The sequence below is a fragment of the Ranitomeya variabilis genome, chromosome 4 (assembly GCF_051348905.1).
Source record: "Ranitomeya variabilis isolate aRanVar5 chromosome 4, aRanVar5.hap1, whole genome shotgun sequence".
In the NCBI taxonomy this organism is placed as follows: domain Eukaryota; kingdom Metazoa; phylum Chordata; class Amphibia; order Anura; family Dendrobatidae; genus Ranitomeya; species Ranitomeya variabilis.
In genome coordinates this window covers 676,843-696,857 of record NC_135235.1, presented here as the reverse complement: position 1 = coordinate 696,857, position 20,015 = coordinate 676,843, and the positions used below count along the sequence as shown (strand labels likewise).

The 20,015-nt window shown below is 49.8% G+C and overlaps 1 protein-coding gene across 2 annotated transcripts in view; it reads right to left on the bottom strand.

Moving 5' to 3' along the window:
* Positions 1–6,124: 6,124 nt before the first annotated feature.
* Positions 6,125–20,015, bottom strand: part of MCMBP (minichromosome maintenance complex binding protein) — a 188,196-nt gene continuing 174,305 nt past the window's right edge. For both annotated transcript variants that reach the window (XM_077257882.1, XM_077257883.1), the window contains exons 14-16: positions 7,323–7,487; positions 7,041–7,129; positions 6,125–6,417 (exon numbers count right to left, since the gene is read on the bottom strand). In XM_077257882.1, coding sequence (XP_077113997.1) covers positions 6,291–6,417; positions 7,041–7,129; positions 7,323–7,487 — 381 coding nt within the window. In that variant the 3' untranslated portion in view covers positions 6,125–6,290. The remainder of the gene's footprint in view (positions 6,418–7,040; positions 7,130–7,322; positions 7,488–20,015) is intronic.

Below are 20,015 nucleotides of genomic sequence, written 5' to 3'. Positions count from 1 at the left end.
GACGGGGTTGGCGACAGCAGAAAGACACCAGGCCGATAGACAATCCAACAAGATTTATTGGAACTGGGATAACACAAATGAAAGTAGTTCTGCAGCGTCCGTAAGTAGTCCACAATGAATCCACATAAAGGGAGCAGATCCGGGGACGCCACCCGGCAATCCGACGCCAGGGAAATAGAAATAGTCCTTTAGTGAATTCAATGGCTCCAGCAGATGAGGGACACAACACAGTCCAACGTGGCAGCTTTTTACCCTCCACACACTGGCACCAGGATCTCGCCTCCGCATAAGATCCCAGCCCTTCCCAAGTCACCTCACAACTGAATCAGCCAACACATGAGTCTATTGTTCGGTGTCCTGGGATCCACCCTTCCATGGGGGAGGGCTCCCCCCACTGGTTGTTGACTCATGCCTGATTATATGGCAGTCCAGGGACACAGGTCGGGGGAGAGACACGCTGTTACAACCCCTTCCCCCCTCAATTTGTGTACGGACTAGTGACCTCTACAGGTCACTTGTCAAGTACACGTAATCATAGCTGACCTCATGGTTCCTCCTGCCTGGATAACCCATCTGCATTTTGGTGTTGGCTGCCTCTTCTATATTGTACTGTAAAGTTATAAGATTGCAGAGCCAGGCTCCATCGTAGTAAACGTCCATTGTCCCCGGAGACTCTGTTCAGCCAGGTGAGGGGATTGTGATCAGTAACAGTGAATTCTCGCCCATACAGATACGGCTTTAGTTTCCTGAGGGCCCATGCTACAGCCAGGCATTCCTTTTCAATGGTTGCATAGGCCACTTCCCGGTCCAGCAGTTTCCTGCTGAGGTAGGCAATGGGGTGCTCCCAAGCAGCATTCACCTGGCTGAGTACAGCTCCCAGTCCATACGAAGAGGCATCCGTCTGCATAATAAATCTCCTCTTGTAGTCTGGAGCAGCCAGAACAGGGTCACCGATCAGAGCGTCCTTCAGCAGATTAAAAGCCTCATGACAGGCTGGAGTCCAGGTCACCACCCGGGGCATCACTTTCTTGGTGAGATCAGTAAGATGCTTGGCCATAGTGCTGAAATGAGAAACAAATTTTCGGTAATAACAAGCAGTTCCCAAGAAAGCCATAACCTGTTTCTTGGTTTGGTGTATAGGCCAGTCTCTAATAGCCTGGATTTTGGCAGGTTCAGGAAGGAGCTTCCCCCTCCTACTCTATGCCCTAGGTACTGGACTTCACCCATCCCCACTTGGCATTTATCTGGTCGAATGGTTAGGCCTGCTGCAAGAATCCAGTCAAGAACAACTGCTACTTGATTCAAATGTTCCTCCCACGTCTGGCTGAAGATAGCAATATCATCTAACTAGGCACAAGCAAAGCCATCACATCCCCGAAGGATCTGGTCTACCATTCTCTGAAAGGTTGCCGGGGCATTCTTCATTCCGAAAGGCATGCTTAGCCTTTACAACCCCCTTTGGGCTGTAAGAATTTCTGACTTTCTCTCCCTCCCTCCGTTAGTAAGGGATACTGGCAAATTCCTCTGAGATCCAAGGTGGTGACATATAGGGCCCCAGCTAGCCGGTGTAGAAGTTCATCAATACGAGGTATTGGGTAAGGATCACTGATGGTATGGTCATTTAGTCGCCGGTAGTCCACACAGAATCGAGTACTCCCATCGTTCTTGGGTACTAACAACACAGGAGAGGCCAAAGCTATGGGAGGCCTGAATTACACTGAGCTGTAACATCTCCTCCAGTTCGTGCTGCATGGTGTTTCTAACCGATTCTGGTACTCGGAAAGGGGCCTGCTGTATGGGACGTATGCCTGGAGTGTCTACATGATGTTGGGTTACTGTGGTTCGACCTGGTTCAGATGAGAAAGCAGCCTTTCTTTCTTTCATGGAGCACTCCCAGCATTTGGTTTCTTTAAGAAATCCAGGTGATCTTTCAGAGGAACCTGTTCCACAGTGGATGGGGCCCTCGCTGCTGCCACAAGATCAGGTAGTGAGTCCTCTTCCTCCTGACTGTCCTCTGAAGCAATCCGACAGCTTGCTATCACTGGTAGTGACCGGTCCTGGTACTCCTTAATCATATTCACATGGACAGTTTTTTGTCTTAAACCCTGGTCATCTAAAGCAAGGAGGTAATTGGTGTCAAAGTTTTCTGAGAACCCAGAATGGACCCTCCCATGTTGTCTGCAGTTTATCTTGCAGATGGGGAACAATCATTAAGACTTGTTGTCCTTCTGCAAACTCCCGATAGCGTGCTTTGCGGTTGTACCACGTCTTCGGTCTGGTTTGAGCCATCCGTACATGATCCCGAGCAAAACTAGCAAGTTGGGCCAGAGTATCCCCAAGCTTTAGGACAAATGGAACAACAGGGGTTCCTGTATCTTCAATTTGCCCCTCCCAGTATTCCTTTAGCAGGTTTAGATGAACAGGTGGCGGTGGCTCACACCCCATAAACTCCTGGTAGGGGAGCCACTATATCCGAGTCACTTGGCAAATCATCAGGGGTGAATCCAGCTCTTCTCCAGTTGAGGGTGTCTGTAGATAATGGACAGGCAAAGGTGGTTTGTAGCGGTTCTGCCTCCGAACATCTGGACAGGAGGCTTGCAGATGACCAGGTTTCCCACATCCATAACATCTGCGTTCTAGGATTCTGTGTCCACGTTGTATTCCCAAAGATGAGGCAGTAGTGCTGGAGGGTAAATTCACATGGGCTTCCCCATGAGTTGGTAGTCTGGTGGGACGGTGAACATTGGAGGCTGCTAAGGCTGGGGGGCTGTTAGTATTTTTCTCACCGACTATTAGTTTTTTCCACTGAGGTTTGATGGTGAGAACCTCATCAGCTAGAGCAGCAGCTTGCTCCACTGTTGCTGGTCTCCTCTCACGCAGCCATTCCCGGATCTCAGCGGGGCATTTGGTGTAGAACTGTTCTTTTAGGATGACCTGGAGGAAGGCCTCAAAAGTTAAGGCCCCCTCTCCCTCCAGCCAGCTGTGACATACTTGTTTGAGCCTGTGGGCATATATCTTGAAAGACATTTCCCCCTCACAGGCTAATGAGCGGAACTGCGCTCTAAGTGTCTGGAGTTAAAGCATAATGTTACAAGATGGTGTCTTTAATATTCCCATAATCGCAGTTCCACTGAGGGTCCATAGCTCTATAGGCTTCAGCAGCTCCACCCTCTAAGAGCCCCACTAGATGTCTGACTCGCTCCCTTTCCGGGACTTCCATTAATCGACATTGATGTTCGAAGTCCTGGAAGAAGCCCTCAATATCGCCTGCAGCCTTGTTCAATAGATTAAAAGTCCTTATGGGACACCCTTGGAAATTCCCTCATGGTGGGTGCTGTAGTTACAGTCTGTCTGGAGCTTCTAGCTGCTTCCACCATGCGCTGCCTCTCCTTAGCTGTACGAATGGCCTCTCTCATCTTCTATGGTGGCCTCATCCCCAAGCAATGCCATCTCCTCCTCGTACCACACAACCCACTGTGACTGGGTTCGCGACAGAGCAGAAAGAGACCAGGCCGATAGACAATCCAAAAAGATTAATTGGAACAGGGAACTGGGATAACACAAATGAAAGTAGTTCTGCAGCGTCCGTAAGTAGTCTACAATGAGTCCACAATGAATCCACATAAAGGGAGCAGATCCGGGGGCGCCACCCGGCAATCCGACGCCAGGGAAATAGAAATAGTCCTTTAGTGAATTCAATGGCTCCAGCAGATGAGGGACACAACACAGTCCAACGTGGCAGCTTTTTACCCTCCACACTCTGGCACCAGGATCTCGCCTCCGCATAAGATCCTAGCCCTTCCCAAGTCACCTCACAACTGAATCAGCCAACACATGAGTCTATTGTTCGGTGTCCTGGGATCCACCCTTCCATGGGATAGGGCTCCCCCCACTGGTTGTTGACTCATGCCTGATTATATGGCAGTCCAGGGACACAGGTCGGGGGAGAGACACGCTGTTACAAGGAGATTAAGAGAATTAGAAAGGAAGACGTCATGGATGAAGGAGAGTTTATTACACACATAGCGAGAATTCCAAAGGACACAATTGAAAGACAGAAGGCATGCAGGGAACAGTGTAGCAGTTGGGAGGTTTGACTGGCTATAACATGGGGGGCCGGGGTTGCGAGAGATGTCTCCAGCAACTAGGAGAAGGAAGATAGAAAGAGTGAGCAGATGGTTAAGTGATTTGTGAGAGCGTCTCTTGTGTTGGACGGTGGGACTGAATGGATCTGCTCTGTTAAGCAATGTGAACAGAGCATGAGTGCTATACATAGGAGAGGCAAGGACAGAGGGGCCGATATGGATGGAGTGTAAAGAGTTTATGCAAGGGCGGTGAATGTGAGTGAATGCAGCAGCCATGAAATAGATTATACAAATACATATGGTGAGTATTTGTTCTGTTCCAAATGAATAGGGAATAGATCTAGATCGTCTTACCTGTCTCCTGCCCTGTCTAACTGCCATGTTATAACTGCTAGTACTTAGAAAAAGTACTTTGAATAAATGTACACGAATAATAGTGCACGAATGCACCCCTGCACGAATGCGTCCCCAAAGTATGTCTACATTTATAGAAGGCTAGCTCTTAGAGCTCACTTTTTTTTTTTTTACCTCTCGTTAGCAATCAATCTAACTCAGTTGAGACAGCAGGACACAATAAATGTAGTGAGCAGATAAACAAATGTCCAGGTCTACATGGATCATAAACCGCTTTGAAACAGTTATGTGATCTCTCTGCATAAGGACAAGCAGAAGTGAGTTAAATATCTATAAACAATTGCTTACTAAGATGGCTAACAAATCTAGAAACATGCAGAATTCAATGCCGAAGATACCATTCGGGCTGCTTGCTGTCAGGGACTGGAGCAATAGACATGCAGGGTATTTCAGTTCAGAGAATGAATGATAAGTTTCTCACAACAACCAACTTCATCTCAGACTTAATATTAGACACGTCCTCGTTTTACATCTGTTGGGTCAGTATAGTTAATGTAGACTTACAAAAAGACACCACAGAGAATACATCTCTGAGTGATGTGCGTTATACGCTGACCCCGGCAATGGAGGAGATGGAGAAACTTATTTCTCCGCAGCTGTGCTCCGATCCTCTCTGTGCAAGAGGCTCGGAGCACAGACGCATGACCCTCGGCTCCTGCTCGCAGCAGAGCAGAAGCTGAGGGTCATTACCATATTGCATCCGATGCCTGACGCCGGCCTTAGAAGGAACATTGCCTATTTTTCATAAATGGCAACAACCAGGATTGCAGCCATTGTCTAGCAGGAAAGGACATATAATTAGCATGTAATAATTAGGTAATATTGTCCCATACTGCGGTTTGTTTTTGTTTTTAAATTTTATGTATATTTGCCTTGATTTGTTATCAATGTAAAATATAATTTTACATCCAAGTGTTCGTCATTATAAAGGGTACTGCATGGGGGCAGGTCAGACCCTCCCATGAAGAAACTGGCTGCAGCAAAAGTCCTCTCCCACTCCAAGCTAATCTACAAAAAGAGGCAAAATAACAGGTGAAAGGTAAAGAAGGCTCACCATACGATGTGATATCGTGTTATCTGAGCATGCTGGGGTGTTATCCGTATCTTGGGCATGCTCGGATAATATGTTCGAGTCACTGTGGCTGTTAAAACAGCAGCAACACATGCAGGGATTGCCTAACAAACAGGCAACAGGGACTCAAACATTATCAGAGTACACCCAAGATACTGGGAGAGACTGGGAGAACACCTGAGCATGCTCAGATAACACGCTAGCCAAGCACGTTCGCTCATCACTGTTCGTCAGGTGTGCTTGTGCGCTAAATAGGGAGAATAGTAGAAGCAGCAGCCAAACACCATTTCCTGCAAAAAATAAAAAAAATCAGTCATGTTCAAAATTGAACAGTGTGCTCCTCCTCTTCCTACAGACATTTGTTTTTATAGGGTAGTTGGCCAAGACTGATAAAATTGTGGGTTCAGCCTTCAGTTGCATGCATAGCCAGGGTCTCCCCGTGTTCTCAGACAGCCCACCACCCTAACTCGCTTACATTATCACTTCAGGATTTATGGCGTAACTCCATGACCAGTCAATGCAGAATTAAACAATGTTTAGTCTCTGAAGAACATAGGATTAGCAACGTTATTTTAATAACAAAAAAATAACTATAAGAAACACATACAAAAATATAAAATCCACAGCGACAAGGAGCAACACGAGGACTACATGGGAAAGCGTAGTCCTGGTATGAAAGTCACCAGCAAGATCATGGAAGAGTGGATCCTCCCGAATGGTTACATTTCATTCACATTCGTGTGCTTCTGGCCCAGAAGTCTGCTTTTCCTTTGTATTTCCAGCTCTTTAGCTTGTAGCCATGTCTCATGAGACAATGAGGTTTGACCACTACTAAGTGAAAGCAACCTGTACAAAGAAGAAGACACATCAGAGATAGGCAAATATACAGCTCTGGCAAAAATTAAGAGACCACCACATCAAAACCCTGTCATGGGCAGCCCAATCTCCAGACATGAAACCCCATTGAAAACCTCTGGAATGTAATCAAGAGGATGATGGATAGTCATCAAACAAAGAAGAACTGCCAGAAGCAGTGTGAGACTGGTGGAAAGCATGCCAAGACGCACGAAAGCTGTGATTAACAATCATGGTTATTCCACAAAATATTGATTTCTGAACTCTTCCCGAGGTAAAACAGTATTGAGGTTTCTAAATGATTATGACCTTGTTTTCTTTGCATTATTTGAGGTCTGAAAGCATTTTTTTTATTTTGACCATTTCCCCTTTTTCAGAAAAAAACAAAACAAAATGTATTGCTTGGAAATTCAGAGACATGTCAGAAGTTTATAGAATAAATGAATAATTTATAGGTGTATTTTTGAGTAAAATGTAAAGAGAAAAATCAGACAAACTGGACATTTTGCAGTGGCCTCTTAATTTTTGCCAGAGCTGTATAATCAATAGAAACTTTCTCCATACTGCTTACACCTCCAAAATCACAAAGCACAGTCTCGGAGGCTCATACTCACCGAGCCACCACAAGTAGGCGGTGTAAGTCATCGGCACCAATACTCTGTGGATCACTTTTTCTCATGTCCACAAAATCATCTTCAACAGCCTGAAAAGCAGCAGAACACAAACCCTCAGAACAGGCAACTTCCGACGATTGGCATGTATTCTGATCAATGCTTAGAAGCTTCATTACTGGTGCCACTAACCTCCAGATGTGGAAGCGAGCAGCATCCAAACACCAACAGGATGGCTCCTGCCTTAAACTATCAGAAGAGAGTGGACCTTCATGGGGTCTTTACCTTGATGATCTCCTCAGAGATGGTGTAGTCCATAGCCTGCAGCAGACTCACATACATGCGGAACTTTTTGAGCAAGGATGGGAGGGTGGCAGACAGCAGGGCCTCTGTGTACTGCTCCAAGCTGGGAGGACACAACAAGGGCTTCAGGTAAACCTGACAATCTGACTAAAAGAAAATACAGAATTAGACCATGGAGATTACTAGGGATAAAACACTGCAAAGCCATCCTCCAGACTCAGCACTTCGATTACACCATGGCTTGCCATTTTAGTCTGCAGGCCATCATCTTGCCACGTACAAACTTTGGGCTCATGCTTATACATTGCAGCAACTTTACTTTCATTATCTTGCCATGTAAACAGACTACCAATCACAGGGTGAAATGATCTTTTGTAAAGCATAAAAGGTCATTGTTTTTGGTAGTATAAAGCCAGAAAGTAAAAATCCTTAAAAAAATAAACTCGTCAACTATGGTTAAAATACTCATGGGCGATCAGGTATAATATCCATATAGAAAGTAGAGGGTCACGAAAAGTATATAAATCCAGGCAAGATTGCCCAATAAGATTATAAAACAAGAAAGCAAGGCCAATGCATGTAAACTGCACACACCTAAATTACAAAATACTAAAGACTTAAGGTACCTTCACAGTTCACTGAATGACTTTGCAACGATAACGATAGCGATCCGTGACGTTGCAGCGTCCTGGATAGCGATATCGTTGTGTTTGACACGCAGCAGCGATCAGAATCCTGCTGTGATATCGCTGGTCGCTGCCGAAAGTCCAGAACTTTATTTGGTCGTCAGATCGGCGTGTATCGTCGTGTTTGACAGCAAAAGCAACGATGCCAGCAATGTTTTACAATGGTAACCAGGGTAAATATTGGGTTACTAAGCGCAGGGCCGCGCTTAGTAACCCGATATTTACCCTGGTTACCATTGTAAATGTAAAAAAAAAAAAAACAGTACATACTCACCCTCTGATGTCCGTCAGGTCCCTGGCCGTCTGCTTCCCGCACTGACTGAGCGCCGGCCGTCCGTAAAGCACAGCACAGCGGTGACTACACCGCTGTGCTCTGCTTTTACTTTACGGCCGGCGCTCACAGTCAGTGCGGGAAGCAGACGGCCAGGGACCTGACGGACATCAGAGGGTGAGTATGTACTGTTTTTTTTTTACATTTACAATGGTAACCAGGGTAAATATCGGGTTACTAAGCGCGGCCCTGCGCTTAGTAACCCGATATTTACCCTGGTTACCCGGGGACTTCGGCATCGTTGGTCGCTGGAGAGCTGTCTGTGTGACAGCTCTCCAGCGACCACACAGCGACGCTGCAGCGATCGGCATCGTTGTCGATATCGCTGCAGCGTCGCTTAATGTGACGGTACCTTTAGGGTTATTGTCACCAAAGCACAAACATCTAAAAGCATTTAAAAAACATACAGTAGCAACACCTGTCTCCATGAGGGCTAATACCTGAACAGACAATACAGCATAATAATGCAAGTAATAGTAGCCGACATACAAGATACCACAAGCATATACAGTATAGTCAGCAAGCAAAAACAATTGACAATGGCAGCACAAAAAAAATAATTTATATAATAAATATCAAGGCAGCTCATATCTGATGTACAGCTAAACCAAGTGAGCATACTGTAAAAAATATATACATCTCAAAAGTGGGCATCCCCACAGATACATAGTACCAATCTGGTCAGCCAGAATCCCACAGAGTGACCTAGGGCTACGAGAGCAAAACAGCCTGGATCCCCAGATAGGTGGATGGTAGCCCACCTAAAAGTCAAAGTCAGCACAGGAGGAGTCATGTGAGGAGAGGATGGTAAAAAAATCAATGTAAACAATATCCAATGTCAACAATACCAAAAACTTTGTGCGGGGCGGCAACCAAGGGACAACCCGATATAAGTCCTCATAGAAGGCAAGGACCCGTGTGTGATCAAATCCCAAGGGAGAGATATGCAGCTGGTGTCAGAAGACAGGGGTGTAGGAAAGCCCCACACGTATCGCTGCGGTGCAGCTTCGTCAGGGGAAAGTGCTGATAGACGACCAGTGCAGTCTATAAATAGGAGACAAAAAGTGATTAGGCAATATATTACCGATGTGCTGAGCGTGCCTGCCTCTGTCTGCACCGGAAGGAGGGATGGAGCAGCTAAGGCCGGAAGGGCAAGGCATGTCTCATACAAGCGCAGTAGTGCCAGTGGTTAAAAGCAATAAAGAGAAAGTAGACCATTTGAATGCAATAAACATTTTGTTTTAAGTAACATATGCCTCAATATTGTACATGACAGAGCATGCATACCTCAATGACACGCCAGACCTGGCCATTCACTCTCCACAAAGAAAAACATTACCCCTAAGATACCAGGACATTTATGCATGGGGTTGATGTGGTAATGCCTTAGGGTATAGATAAGCCAAGGAAATGTGGAGTGTTGTTTTTGTGACTTGTTGGTCAGGATCGTGGTCTGGTGGAGGTGTGATCTGTGTCCTTGTAGTGAGACAAATCTGGGGTCCCATTGTCAAAGACTTGAGTATCCTTGATAGCTTGAATTCCCAGTGTCATAGAAAATATTAATCTCTGAAGTCACTCACATCCCCTCTCCCTTTTTCTCTCACATCAATTTACAGCAAGAGTAACCCTAACCCTAAGGTACCAAACCTCTCTTCTTCCTCCATGTGAAGGAAGCCCCTGTTCCTTCCACGTCACCAATCCGTGACGTCACTACACAGGCCCAGCTCTCCGGCGCCCCCTTTGTCTCTCAGGTCAGTAAGGGAACTGCACCTAGAGCAAATGGCCGCCGGGGAGACTGCCCTGTTACCCACACTGGGTATTCTAAGATTCGCAATCAGAGTAAAAGGATCAGCCCAAAATTAATTTATGATTTAATTGCCTTAAGGGCGCACTAGGTAATTACAAGAAATATACAATCACAATATACCAAGAGTTACAGTCAGAGTACAATATAACAACAATGATACAAGGCTTAAGGTATAAAGCTGGAGGTCACTTTACCAGGTTAGAGATCGCTTGTGGAAGCCGGGGGGCGCAGCGTTCCGCAGGTCCAAAACTTTAGTTGCCGGGCAGCCCCCAGAAAGCGTGTGCTTGCCCCCCTCTGGCTGGCATATGCCCTGTTTCTTAGCTGGTCATCTTCTGTGTGTCACCCCCACTCTCCACATGGTCCAGCTCTTAACCCTGCCGTGTCCCTCCCCCTGTAGCTGGGTGGGCTTAGCAATCTCCACCCCTCTGCCTCCCTGCGATATTTGTTCCAATATCTAATAAATGGGATAACTGCTCTCAGGATGATCGGATCAGCACACGGGCAGTACCAGCGCCTGTGGTTTGTTCTGCCGGTCGTACTGGGATCAAACCTGGACCCATTCGGTCCCTGTGGGAGGCTGATCTCTATATCTCGGGTTTCAGACCTCCCACGGATACAGGAGTCGCACCATTAGATGCACCATTTCTTTAGGACGAGGGGAATATTTTTTATGAGCCGCTACCTCGGACGATGCGTCCATAATTCACGATTCCATGTCAGAGACGGTTCGGCTGGACGACCATACTAGATGTGTATCCAGTGGCCCCTTGACATGCGTGCTTTAATTAAGCCCTTGAGCATTTCCAAGCCCCCTGCTGGTGTGGCTTCCTAACTGAGCTTTGAAGTACCTTCTGCAATCTCCTCTGAGCTCAGCCGATTACCATACTAATAGGCACTATGTTCATTAGAAAAGGTGGGGGCCAGGAGCACTCCTCTCTGCAGACCTGTGACCAGGAGGCAAAATGGAGTCACGCCAATCTCTGTTAGTATGCCCGTCCAAGATGGCGGCTGTTCCCTCATCACACCTCCCTGCTTTAGAGGGCGCTAGGGGGCATCACATTCCTGTGTTCCCCCATGCGCCCTTCCGCACCTTCTCCTTGCCGGGACAACCCATCAGCGTTACCATGGTCTCTGCCCCCTCCTCTGCCTCTCCCCGAGGCTGTCTCTGCCTCCTCTGTCTCTCTGAGGCAGTCTCTGCCTCCTCCTCTGTCTCTCTTTGAGGCTGTCTCTGCCCCTCCTCTCTCTGCCTGAGGCTGTCTCTGCCCCCTCCTCCTCCTTTCTGAGGCCGTCTCTGCCTCTCCCTCTCTCTTTCTGAGGCTGTCCCTGCCTCCTCCTCTGTCTCTCTCTGAGGCTGTCTCTGCCTCCTTCTCTCTTTCCCTGAGGCTGTCCCTGCCTCCTCCTCTGTCCCTCTCTGAGGCTGTCTCTGCCTCTCCCTCTCTCTTTCTGAGGCTGTCCCTGCCTCCTCCTCTGTCTCTCTCTGAGGCTGTCTCTGCCTCCTCCTCTCTGTCTCTGAGGCTGTCCCTGCCTCCTCCTCTGTCCCTCTCTGAGGCTGTCTCTGCCTCTCCCTCTCTCTCTGAGGCTGTCTCTGCCTCTCCCTCTCTCTTTCTGAGGCTGTCCCTGCCCCCTCCTCTCTCTCTCTCTGAGGCTGTCTCTGCCTCCTCCTCTCTGTCTCTGAGGCTGTCCCTGTCTCCTCCTCTGTCCCTCTCTGAGGCTGTCTCTGCCTCCTTCTCTCTTTCCCTGAGGCTGTCCCTGCCTCCTCCTCTGTCCCTCTCTGAGGCTGTCTCTGCCTCTCCCTCTCTCTTTCTGAGGCGGTCCCTGCCTCCTCCTCTGTCTCTCTCTGAGGCTGTCTCTGCCTCCTCCTCTCTGTCTCTGAGGCTGTCCCTGCCTCCTCCTCTGTCCCTCTCTGAGGCTGTCTCTGCCTCTCCCTCTCTCTCTGAGGCTGTCTCTGCCTCTCCCTCTCTCTCTGAGGCTGTCTCTGCCTCTCCCTCTCTTTCTGAGGCTGTCCCTGCCTCCTCCTCTGTCTCTCTCTGAGGCTGTCTCTGCCTCCTCCTCTCTGTCTCTGAGGCTGTCCCTGCCTCCTCCTCTGTCCCTCTCTGAGGCTGTCTCTGCCTCTCCCTCTCTCTCTGAGGCTGTCTCTGCCTCTCCCTCTCTCTTTCTGAGGCTGTCCCTGCCCCCTCCTCTCTCTCTCTCTGAGGCTGTCTCTGCCTCCTCCTCTCTGTCTCTGAGGCTGTCCCTGTCTCCTCCTCTGTCCCTCTCTGAGGCTGTCTCTGCCTCCTTCTCTCTTTCCCTGAGGCTGTCCCTGCCTCCTCCTCTGTCCCTCTCTTAGGCTGTCTCTGCCTCTCCCTCTCTCTTTCTGAGGCGGTCCCTGCCTCCTCCTCTGTCTCTCTCTGAGGCTGTCTCTGCCTCCTCCTCTCTGTCTCTGAGGCTGTCCCTGCCTCCTCCTCTGTCCCTCTCTGAGGCTGTCTCTGCCTCTCCCTCTCTGAGGCTGTCTCTGCCTCTCCCTCTCTCTCTGAGGCTGTCTCTGCCTCTCCCTCTCTCTTTCTGAGGCTGTCCCTGCCTCCTCCTCTGTCTCTGAGCGGATAGGGTACCCCTAACTGTCGGTCCCTGGGCCACGCCTCCGGTGAACCCTGCTGGACCGTTACCTGGAACAGCCATCCCTGGTCCCAGACCACCCGCTCGCGGTCTGACTCCCCAGGAGGCTGTGCCGCCTGCTCCTTGAGAGCTTTCAGGCTAGCATCAGCTTCCAACGCTGCCTGAAATCCCTGACTCGATGTGGCGAGAATGGACGACACTGCCACATCCGCTGTCAGCTCCCCGGGATCTGTCTCCTGGCCGCTGTCTGACTCGGCAGCCACTTGGTCAGAGAGGGGGAAGCCGTCGGACCTCTGCAAGGCTCCTTGGGTTCCGGCGCTCCCACTCCTGGTGACAGCGGCCACGACCGCTGTGCCCATGGGTAGCGCCTGCTTCCCTCCGGCTCCTGACCAAGCCGCCGGGTCAGGCAGACTTCCCTGCCATCCTGACATCCCGGGTGTGGGGAACTCCTGCCCTGGGGTCTTACCTGGTGGCTCCTCTCCCGGGACGCCTCCTCCCCCCATGGCCTGTTCCTCTTCCTGCAGGGGCCCTACACTGTCCGCCCCAAATCGGTCCCAAGTAATACATTGGCAGGAATATTTGACGTTACTCCCACCTCCCGCACTCCCCTCCCGGCGCCCCAGTCCAAAAACACCTTGGCGACAGGCAGCGCCGGTTCCACGCCTCCAATTCCGGAGACGAAAAGGGTTTTTCCCGGTACCAAGTCTTGAGGGGACATCACCTCAGGACGTACCAGGGTTCGTTCAGCGCCTGTGTCCCGCAGTCCCATGACCGCTGTGCGGCCGATAGTGACGGGTTGGTAATTGTCCAGGGACCTCCCACCACCCCCTCCCACACATAAAACAGTGGACGGTTCCAGGGACAGGGATGGGGCCTTAAGACGCTGGGGACATGCAGACTTGAAGTGTCCCAGCTGGTTGCAGTGATGACAACGTCTGGGTTCTGCGCCTGGCCTGGAGAGGGCAGCAGGGGGGTACACCCCTTGCACTCTGGGGGCTGGGGAAACAGGGGCAGGATTGGGCTTACCCCCTCTCCAGGTGCTGCTGGCAGGCTTCTTCGGCTCAGGCGCCCTGTTATTGGCATACTCATCTGCCAGGGCGGCTGTAGCAGAAGCCCCCTTTGGTTTCCGGTCACGGAGGAACTGCTGGAGGTCCTCTGGGCAGTTCCACAAGAACTGCTCCGTGACGAACAGTTCCTGGACCTCCTGACGGGTGGTGAGCGCTAGACCCGAGGTCCAGTGCTCTGCAGCTCTCAGCAACGCCCGCATGTGGTCGGTCCAGGTGTCCTTTGGGCCCCGCTGCAGGCTCCGGAACTTCTTGCGGTAGGACTCCGGGGTGAGGTTGTAGTGCTGGATCAGGGCCTGCTTGATGCTGCTGTAGTCCTGCTCCGCCCCGGCAGGTAAGTCCCCCAAAACTTCCAGGGACTTACCCCTCAAACGGGGGGTCAGGTATCTTGCCCACTGATCCGGGGCCAGATGGTGTTGAAGGCAGGTCCTTTCAAAGGCCAGCAAGAAGGAATCCAGGTCTCCATCCTTCTCAAGCAGAGGGAAGTCCTCGGCCCGGACTTTGGAAACCCTGGACTCTGGTGGTGCTGGGGCGTCCAGCGGGAGCCCGTGTTGAGCCATCTCCAGTCGGTGCTGGCGCTCCGCTGCTCTCTCTGCCGCCGCTTGCTCCGCTGCCCGCTCTGCAGCTTTCTCTGCCCGCTCCGCTGCCTCACGGCGTTCTGCACGCTCGGCCTCCGCTTGCTCCGCTGCCCGCTCCGCTGCCTCACGGCGTTCTGCACGCTCGGCCTCCGCTTGCTCCGCTGCCCGCTCCGCTGCCTCACGGCGTTCTGCACGCTCGGCCTCCGCTGCTTTCTCTGCAGCTGCCATGAGTCTCATATAGGCGTCTTCATTACCCGCCTCGAGACGTGCCACTGCCGCTGCAACAAGGGCCTCTGAGGTGGACAGGCTGGGGCGGGTAGGTGGTGGGTAGTCCCTTGCCGGACTAAGCACAGGTGGCTGGCTCCTTGGGGAGTCTGGGCTGAGCTCCCCCTCGCCTTGAACAGTACCATCCACCACCACCTCCTCCTCGACCATAGCACTGGCCTGCGCCCTCACTGCACTCCTGGTGCCCTCTGCCATCTTTGGAACCTCTGGTTACTGACACAGCTGTAACCCTGGCCTTGCACACAACTTATTATATTTACACTCTGACCGTCTAGTGCTGGGCTGACCTTAAGACCCCAGCAGTGAAAGTTACCACTGGTAGCCTTTAGTGTCTGGGAGTAGGGGTCCCACGTACACTATTACTCTGATCCCACGTACGCTGCCACCACTGTGAAGGAAGCCCCTGTTCCTTCCACGTCACCAATCCGTGACGTCACTACACAGGCCCAGCTCTCCGGCGCCCCCTTTGTCTCTCAGGTCAGTAAGGGAACTGCACCTAGAGCAAATGGCCGCCGGGGAGACTGCCCTGTTACCCACACTGGGTATTCTAAGATTCGCAATCAGAGTAAAAGGATCAGCCCAAAATTAATTTATGATTTAATTGCCTTAAGGGCGCACTAGGTAATTACAAGAAATATACAATCACAATATACCAAGAGTTACAGTCAGAGTACAATATAACAACAATGATACAAGGCTTAAGGTATAAAGCTGGAGGTCACTTTACCAGGTTAGAGATCGCTTGTGGAAGCCGGGGGGCGCAGCGTTCCGCAGGTCCAAAACTTTAGTTGCCGGGCAGCCCCCAGAAAGCGTGTGCTTGCCCCCCTCTGGCTGGCATATGCCCTGTTTCTTAGCTGGTCATCTTCTGTGTGTCACCCCCACTCTCCACATGGTCCAGCTCTTAACCCTGCCGTGTCCCTCCCCCTGTAGCTGGGTGGGCTTAGCAATCTCCACCCCTCTGCCTCCCTGCGATATTTGTTCCAATATCTAATAAATGGGATAACTGCTCTCAGGATGATCGGATCCGCACACGGGCAGTACCAGCGCCTGTGGTTTGTTCTGCCGGTCGTACTGGGATCAAACCTGGACCCATTCGGTCCCTGTGGGAGGCTGATCTCTATATCTCGGGTTTCAGACCTCCCACGGATACAGGAGTCGCACCATTAGATGCACCATTTCTTTAGGACGAGGGGAATATTTTTTATGAGCCGCTACCTCGGACGATGCGTCCATAATTCACGATTCCATGTCAGAGACGGTTCGGCTGGACGACCATACTAGATGTGTATCCAGTGGCCCCTTGACATGCGTGCTTTAATTAAGCCCTTGAGCATTTCCAAGCCCCCTGCTGGTGTGGCTTCCTAACTGAGCTTTGAAGTACCTTCTGCAATCTCCTCTGAGCTCAGCCGATTACCATACTAATAGGCACTATGTTCATTAGAAAAGGTGGGGGCCAGGAGCACTCCTCTCTGCAGACCTGTGACCAGGAGGCAAAATGGAGTCACGCCAATCTGTTAGTATGCCCGTCCAAGATGGCGGCTGTTCCCTCATCACACTCCACTTTCCCATTTTCAGTAAGGAAAATCGTAGTTACTTACCGATAACGGTATTTCTCTGATCCCATGACGGCACCACGGAGAGAATTACATAGATTTGTACATTAGGGGGGGAGGGGGAGAGACTACTGCCTCCAGAACCCTTCTCCCAAAGGTAAGATTTGAAGATGAGGCCAGGTCTAGCCGATAATGGTCAAAGAAAGTAGAGGGAGAAGACCAAGTAGCGACTACATATCTGCTCGATCGAGGCTCCGGCTCTCTGCACAGGAAGTCGCCACCGCTCTGGTCGAATGGGCTCTGATCCCTTTCGGTACAGCTGCCCCACATGAGGAAGATGATAGCGTCTCTTATCCATCTTGCCAATGTGGCTTTTGATGCTTTGTCCTTTCCTTGGACCCTGGAAGCATACAAAATGAGACCTATCCTTCCTACACTCCCTCGTAGCTACCAGATACTGGATCAGGCATCTTTTCACATCTAACGTGTGTAGGGCTTCACATCTAACGTGTGTAGGGCAGAAGAAAGGCAAGGAGATTTCTTGTGACCTGTGGAACTCCGATGCTACTTTCGGAAGATAGGCTGGGTTGGTTTTAAAGGACAACTCTATCGCCCAGTATCTGTTAAAGGCGGATATGCTGACAAAGCTTGCATATCGCTCTCTGCGTGCTGATGTTAAAAGCTAAAGTAGAGAGGTTTTGAGGGATATGATTTTTAGTTGGGCTTCTGACAGCAGTTCAAAGGGAGCTTCGGTTAAAGCGGAAAGTACTAAGTTCAAGTCCCAGGGAGGAGTAGTATGAAGGGAAATGGGTCTAGATCTACTCGAGGCCTTAATAAACCTTGCCAGGTTCCCGGCCAGGTCGCAGTTGTACAAGGCCCCTAGGTGCTGCAACTTGAACTTTCAGTGTAGTTGTGGCTAGGCCCTGTTCCAGACCCTTCTGTAGGAAGTCTAGGATTTTATTTACTGGAACTTCCCCGGCTTGGCTGGTACCGGAGAGTAAGATAAAATTTCCTCCAAACCCTCCCATACGCCCTGGTAGTTACGGGTTTTCTACTTTGAAGTAGAGTGGTAACAGTTTGAAGAAAATCCCCTCTTACTCAGAAGTTCCCTTTCAAAATTCCAAGCCATCATATGCAAGTTTTCTACTTGCGGATGGAACCACCGGCCCCTGGGACAACAAATTCGGGATGTCCGGAAGATCCCAAGGGTCTGAAATGGACATCACCCTCAGTCACTAAAAACATGTCCTCTTTGGCCAAAAAGGGGCTATTATAATCACCCTTGCTTTGTCCTCCCGAATCTTCCTTAGTACTAAGGGAATCAGGGATATTGGAGGGAAGGTGTAAGGCTACGTTCACATTTGCGTTGTGCGCCGCAGCGTCGGCGACGCAACGCACAACGCAAACAAAAACGCAGCAAAACGCATGCAAAACGCTGCGTTTTGCGACGCATGCGTCCTTTTTTTGGTTGATTTTGGACGCAGCAAAAATGCAACTTGCTGCGTCCTCTGCGCCCGGACGCGGGCGCCGCAGTGACGCATGCGTCGCAAAATGCAAGTGCATGTCCATGCGCCCCCATGCTAAATATAGGGGCGCATGACGCATGCGGCGACGCTGCGGCGCAGACCGCTAATGTGAACGTAGACTTAGCTAGACTGTAATTCCAGGGAATCGTAAAGGTGTCTAGGGTCACTGGGCTCCCTCAGGGATCGATTGAGCACAAAGCTTGCATTTTTTGGTTTAAGCCGCTTGCGAACAGGTCTGTTTCTGTCCGACCCCTAAGCTCTACGATCTGATTGAATAGTTCCTGATTCAGTTCCCATTCCCCTTGTCTTAATTGTGTTCGACTTAAAACATCTGCCGTCCAATTTTCCGTGCCTTTTATGTGGAGTGCTGATAACGAGTCCAGACTGGCCTCCGCTAACAGAAGGATGGATTTTGTTACTACGTCCATCAAGGCCCGAGACCTTGTGCCCCCCGGTGGCTCAAATATGCTACCACCACCCGGTTGTCTGAGAAAACTCTCAGATGGTGAGGGAGTCCAGAAAGTGGATGAGAGCAAATTTTACCGCTAACATTTCCTTCATGTTTGAAGAAGCAAACTTTTGTTCCTCTGACTAAGGACCTTGTGCAATCTGATCTTCTAGATGCGCCCCCCACCCCCAGGGGCTTGCGTTTGTGGTTAGGGTTTTGGATATTGGCCATACCCAAGGGACACCCCTGGCTAAGTTGTCTGGATCTGCCCACCATGCTAGGGAGCGTACAGTTTTTGACGAGATGTTTAACTGCCTTTCTAAATTTCCGTCTAAGGGTGCCCCTGCTTCTAATATTTCCCATCTTAGATCTCTGGTATGGCTTTGGGCCCACTGGAAAGCCGGGATACAAGCTGTCATCGATCCTAGAAGAGACATTGCTTTCTGCAGGGTGGTGACGGGGGGGGAAGACTCAAATGTGATACCAGCTGTATCAAGTCAAGCATTTTTCCCTGAGGGAGATTACTTCTTGCCTGTTCGAGTAGTGTTATTCCCAAGTACTCCTGCACTTGAGTAGGAATGATTCGGGACTTGGATAAATTTAACAGCCATCCTAGGCTCGTCAGATACCTCATCACCTTGTCCAGCTGATTGCAATGATGAGAGGATTCGCCTATTACCAGGAGATCGTCCAGGTATGGGACTATGAGGATGTCTTGTTCTCTTATGTGGGCCATAACTTCTGCCATTAGTTTGGTAAACACCCTCAGGGCTACGGCTAGGCCGAAGGGAAGAGACCTGAACTGGCAGTGTTGTAACTCCCTTTGAATTGTTACTGCCACTCTGAGAAATTTCTGATGGTCCGTGTGGATGGGGACATGGTAGCATGCATCTTTCAAGTCTATCACAGTCATGAAACAAGACGGAAAAAGCATTCTTCTTACACAGGTTTTTATTGTCTCCATTTTGAAATGTTGGGTTACCAAATACTTGTTTAGTTTTTTTTAAATTTATTATTGTCCTGTACGTTCCGTCTTTTTTTTTCGTAGGAAAAGAGGGAAGTAAAACCCCTTGCCTTTCTCTTGGTCGGGGACTTCTTGCAGGACATTCTTCTCTATTAGGCTTAGAATTTCCTTCTGGAGACCTAATTGCTCGACCTCTACATTTCTTTGGGGAGTTTTTAAGAAGGAATGGGATGGAAGGGTATGGAATTTTAGCTTTTTGCCTATTTTTATTATGTCCAAAATACATGTACTCTTTGATATTTTTTCCCAGGCTGGGAGAAAGTAGGCCAATCTTCCTCCAATCGGGGAACACCTTCATTGGGGTTTTTTGTCATCGGGTGGTTTGTTAAACATGAACCCCTTGCCTCTTTCTTTTATCCTCTCACCCATCCTTCTGGCCTTTCAGGGGTTTTCTCCACATGAACCTTCTGACTCGAAAGGGCCATCTGTAGGACTGGCTGGGAAACCCTGGAAAGGTTTTTTTTTTTTTTTATCTCCTGCTTTGTCAAGAATATCTAACGTTGGCCCAAATAGGAAATCACCCTCACAGGGAATGGAGCATAATTTAGATTTTGTTTGCAGGTCCCCTGGCCAGCATTTGAGCCATAAAGTCCACCTTGCAGCATTTGAGAAGGTCTACAGAAGCATCTGCTAGAAACATTGCTGCTCCTCATTACAGAAACAAATCCCCCAGAGAAACCATTTTAGGTTTTATCTTTTAGTTGAGAATCCAAGTGATCCAAGGACACCATTAAGGATGGGGCAGTGCATGTGGTGGCTATGGCTTGTTGTAATCCTTCCC